The 6,000-nt window shown below is 43.9% G+C and overlaps 1 protein-coding gene across 1 annotated transcript in view; it reads left to right on the forward strand.

Annotated features, from left to right (window-relative positions):
- RPRD1B (regulation of nuclear pre-mRNA domain containing 1B) overlaps positions 1 to 4,670 on the forward strand; it is a 50,783-nt gene extending 46,113 nt beyond the window's left edge. The window contains exon 7 of the mRNA XM_006881518.1: positions 4,521 to 4,670. Within this exon, the coding sequence (XP_006881580.1) occupies positions 4,521 to 4,670 (150 nt within the window). The remainder of the gene's footprint in view (positions 1 to 4,520) is intronic.
- The last annotated feature ends 1,330 nt before the right edge of the window (positions 4,671 to 6,000 follow it).

Consider the following 6,000-nt stretch of genomic DNA (forward strand, 5'->3'; position numbering starts at 1 on the left):
GAGAAAAAGAGGACTAGATTTCTTGGGCAGACATAATGTGGAATCTTTGCACAGTGGAGCTGGAGAATCAAATCACACTTTGCCTAAAGGCATGCTGTTAGGTTGAGATAAAGAGTCTGTTTTTTCTGAAGTCTTTCTTCCTTTCCTGCCCTGGGAAGGCATCTAGTGAGGGGCACCCTGGCCCTCTTGAGGGAAGAGGAGAAATGAAGGAGGCAAATCAAGTTTGGAAGTTTATTTGAAGGTCATTTGTTTGGATTCTGTCTTAATAATTTTGCTGATCCACAACAACATTTATAGCTGTATTTATTTCTAAGGCTTTCTCTCTTTATTTTAAAACTGGTGGGGTCACCGTCAGTACTCTTGAGCCTAGTTAGGGATCTATTAGCTTTGCTGTGGCCTGATGAGAGTATTGTGATGAATTCTAATCTGCCCTCTCTCCTTGGCCATTTGACCATCCTAGTTAAGCAGGTGTGCTCTTAACAGTTTTCAAAGCAGTTTCAGCCTATATTTGGATATTTGATCTGTGCCCAGCCACCCTTTCTGATACGCTACGTTGGTTTGGCCTGTGGATCCTTTTCCTATTTGTCATCCTGAATAGATTTAATTCATTTCAGTGACTGAAAAGAAATTCACTCTTACCTTTTCTCTAGTGATGCCTGCCTTCTGAGCTCATGTACCTGCTCAGGATTTGTCAGTCCTTCTAGAAAGTGGAGTCTAGAGGCGTGAGGAGATGTGAGCAGGGTCCTTCAGCCTTCATGGTGGCCCAAGGCCAGAGCGTTGATGTGGACCATAATTCCTTCTAACAAAGTGGCATTTCTTTGGTAATGACTAGAACAATAACACTTGGAAGTTTATTTTAAAGTTTGTCTAAACCCCCTGCCACCAAGTGATTTCCTACACTTTTTTTAGCCTCTCCTTTCCTCCCCTCCCCCCCAGTTAGCTTTTTTTTTAAAAGAAAAAAAAAGTTCTTTCATTGTTACACAGTCGTCCCCCCTAAGACCACTTTACTATACAGCTCTTGTTCTGGACTCTTGTTATGCCAATAATACCTAATCATCTATTCCTTTTATACAGTTCTCTTCCTCGTCTGTTTCAATGCCATGTACATTATTTATCTCCTCTTTTCTTAGTTCCCCCCCCCCAATCCCCATGTCAGTCCTGTTTTATAACAATAGTGTTATGCAATATTTGTCTTTTTGTGACTGAGATATTTCACTCAGCATAATGTCCTCCTCCATGGTCACCCATTTTGTATAATATTTCATTAATTCTTTGTTTTTCAGTGCTGCATAATATTCCATTGTGTGATTAGACCACAGCTTCTCTATCCATTCATTTGTTGATGGGCACTTGGGTTGTTTCCAACTCTTGCTATTGTGAACAAAGCAGCAATAAATAGGTTTCCTACTCTTGGCGATTTTCCAGTCCTTTCCAAAACTGTATATCTTTACTGGAGGAGACTCTTTCTCTCTTGGAGCAGTGGGCAAATTCAAACTGCAGACCTAAGTTAGTAACATGTGATGCACTAGGCCACCACAGAGTCCTAAATTGCCTAGAGGAGAATTACTGAATGGAAACTGCTGTTTAATCAGGTCTGCTGTCTTCTGTTTTATCAGTGGGTTGACTTGCTTAGTTAGTCTGAAGATCATTCGAGAGAATGAGAATCTTGGGCCTCTGATGAGGCTCTGCTTCCTGTGGACTGGGTGATTGTCGGTAATCAGGAGGAGCTTCTTCAGCTCCTAGTGCTCCATGGCTGTCGTGTGAATGACTCCCAGCTGAGAGGTGGGTGGTGGGGGCAGCATGAGCAACTTCAGTAACTTTTCTCTTCTTTGCAGTTAATAATCATGATTTGATTAAGTGAATTCGTGTCCAGGAATAGAGATTTGGCTTTTATGCTTCATGTTATTTCCCTTGAGATGTGCCAAACCAAACAAGAAAAACTTGAGGGTAATGGACAGGAGACCTTAGCATTTCATATCCTTAGATTTGAAAACGGAAAGAATAAACCGGTGACCATTGGCCAAAGTCACACGTTTCAGGACTATTACTCAATGTGGATTATGTACATGTAATGTTAGGGCTTTTAGTGTTTACTGGGCACTGCTGAGCATGGTGGATGAGCCTGGTCCCTGCTTCTTTGAGTTCCATAAATCACTGCTTAATTTTAGATGTGTTAGATGTACTAGGACCAGAAACAATGCTAAGAGAACTTCCTTTCTCGCCCTCATTTCCTATTTAGGGGTAGGTTTGGTGGCCATTGTGAGCAGCTCTTCCATCGAGTTGAAGGTGGAACAGCTGCAGGGCTGAGAGGACTTTGGTCTTTATAACTTGAACTGAGTATTCTTATTTTGACTCCCTTCTTACCTTTCACTCTTAGCAGCATTGTTGTTGATTGCCATTGAGTACGATTCATAGTGACTCTATGAACAGAAGACCTAATGTCTTTCCATAATTGTCGTCATTTCTCCAAGTATGTAGAATTTTCATAGGTATGTGGTTTAGGAAGTGGATACAACTCCTGCTTCCAAACCTCTTTTACTTCTGGGAGCTCCACCAAATACTGTCCATATTGGGAGACCGTTAGGGTATTTGATACTCCAGTGGCACAAGGTTCAGCATCACAGCAAACCCAAGTTACCTCAGTACAGCAAATTGACAAAGAGTGATGTACAAAGTAGAAGAATGTTCCTCCAAATAGAACACTGGTCTCACTTAGCAGTGGTTAAGTGTTGTCAAGTTGAATATGACTCATAGTGACCCTATGAATGAAAGACCTGAGCTCTCTAATTAACACCATTTATGTATGATTATAGAATTACTTGGGCTTTATCCTCAAATATGCCTCCCCAACAGTATGTAAGATATTTGACATCAAATATTTAGACATGAAGAAGAAACCTAATCATATGAGCAGGTCCCTCCGTTTCAGGATTTTTGAGGACAAGTTCTTTTCTTAGTGTTTTCTTGGTTCCCTGCAGAAAGGGCACTCCTATGGAATAGCTGGCCCGAAAGGTGGGGACTAAGAGAGGGAGCATGTCCACATCTCACCCACCTAGCAAATTAGAGGCAGAGCCTCAGCCCAGACCTGTGCTTTCTGTTCTAATCCTACAGGTGATGTTTTTGACAAGGGTTCAGTCTTGAGCAGCAACTCCTCCTCCTCCTCCTCCTCCTCCTCCTCTCAGGAGCACTAAGAGGAGTAAGGCAGCTGAAGGAACAAAGATCACCCCACAGGGTCTGTGAACTACAGAAGCTCACGTGGTTCAGGGCAGCTATGTGTGAATTTACCAAGGGTGTCCTTTCTGCTGGGGGCTATGTCCTCACTTAACAACATGGTTAGGTTCTAAGACCAGGTTGTTAGATGCAGCATCGGCATTATGCAAAGATGGAGGATGATCACATCAGATCACTAAATAGGGGGGTGATTATAACATTACACAACTGCCAAAGCCCTGAGAATCATAGCAGAGCCAAATTCATACCTCACTGCCACACCAGAGCTACTTTGAGTACTGCTAGGTGTGCATTGTTAACACAGAACTAATAGTTGGATAGTGGGTTGGTTTTTTGGTCTGCTTTTTTTTTTTAACTATTGTCATAAATGTAAAATTTCATAAGAGAATAGTAAGTGAGGCCCGTGTGTACTCAGTTCTTGCTCTCAGGGAATTCCTCTTACAGAGGACCTTGGAGTCTTGCATGTATGAAAGAGCGGGCCTTGAGGGCTCTGAGGCACTGAGTGTGTGGGGGCTCCGGAGCAGAGAGGATGAGCTTGGTCTCCTGACTGAGGAGGAAAGATTTCCGTAGAGCAGTGAGACTCAGCCCCTGCAGGAGCTGTGAGAACTAACATTCGAAGGAGGGTGATTGGGGGAGACCCTGAGCTCTGAGCTGTCACAGCACAGGTTGGCGGTGCTGTGTTGGCTTTTGAAAGGACAGATTTGTGCTGTCTGGATATAGGCCTGGTGGCACGGCCAGGGCTAGGAGGCAATGAGAAGGTCCTACAGCGTGGTCGCAGTGGGCTCTTTGGAGCTTCTGTAGCTCGTTTATTTGAGACTTATTCCATTTTATTTAATAATGGATTGATTTTGTGATTAGAACTTTCTGAAAATTATTAATCTAGTACTAAGTTCTTTAATATAGAAAATACGCTTTATGGTGGTTTTCCCAGTCACGTTTAAATGAAGCCTTCAAAATGTTTAAACAGTTTGAGTATCTATTTACTAGCAGGCATTTTGAAACAGTTAAGAAACAACTCATGGAAAATGTAAATACTGAATGTCACTGATCTTTTATTTCCAAACACCAAGTGGTAAGCTGAATAGCATTTAATTCACTCTTACCAGTGTTGGCTCTGCTTTTCTCTCTAGAGAGTCTTGCCTTTGAGAGTCTGAGGTTGAGTTGTGTTGCAGTGGGCAGAGGGGCCAGTTTGCATGAGGAGAGTAAGGGGTGAGAGGCGCTGTGCTGGCTCCCTCAGCATGTCCCTACCGGACACATACTCAACTGCACTGTCTTCTTTGTCTCCTCAGGAATATAAACAGAAGCTTGCTCGGGTAACCCAGGTCCGAAAGGAGCTGAAGTCCCACATTCAGAGCTTACCAGACCTCTCCCTGCTGCCCAACGTTACTGGGGGCTTGGCCCCCCTGCCCTCTGCTGGTGACCTGTTTTCAACTGACTAGGACGATAAAGTGTGGCCCCAGATTCCCATCTGTACCAGGAGAAAGAAGAGGGCTCGCGTCATGCTTGGAAATAACCTTCTGACCCTGGGCCCATCCCGGCTTCTACCTGGCCCCACCTCAAGAGACACAGGACTGAAGTTCCTCCCGGCCTCTCCTGTCAAGCACAACTCAGAATGCCGGCAAGTGACTCTCAGTGGAAAAGACCAACTTTTCTCCCATTTCATGTTTTCATGCCTCTGTTGGTTTTCCATTTTTTAACTATCTTTTTACATCCAAGAAGTTCTAAAAATCATGTGTACCTCTGGAGCTTTCACAATTATGCTTGGTTCCTCGTGACAGCATTTTCTCGTGAAAGCAGCTTCCCCTCGCCGAGCTGAGCTTGTTCACAACATGGTAGAGGCTTCCCCTCAGGGGTCTCTGGTGCCGCGAGCTCCCTCAGCAAAAGGTTGGAGACACAGCTGTTGAACAGCTTTGCCATAAAAAGTTTGCCAAATTTTCTTGATCCTCCCTCACCATTCCTTCTAGTGATGAATAGTCGAAGGTTTGGTACATTTATTTTGTAAGTGGACTAGAGTCTTGAGCAGTAAGATTCAAAGCTGATCTGAAGACATGTGGAATCACATTTCAGGGACAGCGTAACAGGGATCACAAGCAGGAATTACAAACAAGTTCTTTGTTTAAAACCCCTGCACACAACCTTCCCAGTCTGCACTTAGCCAGCGGTGCTGCTGACTGGGTCCTGGAACACAAGTGTTTGATCCCTGTTGACTGAGTAGGCACTATGCTGGCAGGTCCTGCTTGGGTGTCGCTTTGCCCTGTTGATTTTAAGGGGGCCAGGGGAGGACACACTAACATTTAATCCACCGTGTGGGGATATGTGCACTGTGTGATGGCTAAACTTGAAGCATCTCTCCTACAAGGACGGCACTACATGCTTGCCTGTCAGTCAGCCCTTGCTACGGCCTGTACCTTGTGCTTGTATGGACAGGGAGGCTTGGCATCAGATGTTTTGGGACTGGCCAGGGAAGGTATTCATTTTGGATTTTAATTCCATTATCATGCCAGCTGACATCATGACTAAGAAATGTAGTTAGGAATTTTATCTTGCTTTTAGTAAAGCTTAAGCCTCCTAACTAAAGTAGTAGGAGTATTTGGCAGACTTCTTTTTGAAATTGGAAATGGGAGAAAACAGTTTTCCCAGTAGGAAGTACTAGGAATTAGAGCTGAAATCCACAAGCTCTAAGAAAGATCTCAGTGGGCAGGGATTCTCAGTCTGCCTGATTTTGAGTTGCTGTTGTCAGGACTCTTCCCAAGGCATTTATGTCTGATT

The sequence above is a fragment of the Elephantulus edwardii genome, unplaced genomic scaffold (assembly GCF_000299155.1).
Source record: "Elephantulus edwardii isolate Elephantulus edwardi_28Jun2011 unplaced genomic scaffold, EleEdw1.0 scaffold00015, whole genome shotgun sequence".
In the NCBI taxonomy this organism is placed as follows: Eukaryota; Metazoa; Chordata; class Mammalia; order Macroscelidea; family Macroscelididae; genus Elephantulus; species Elephantulus edwardii.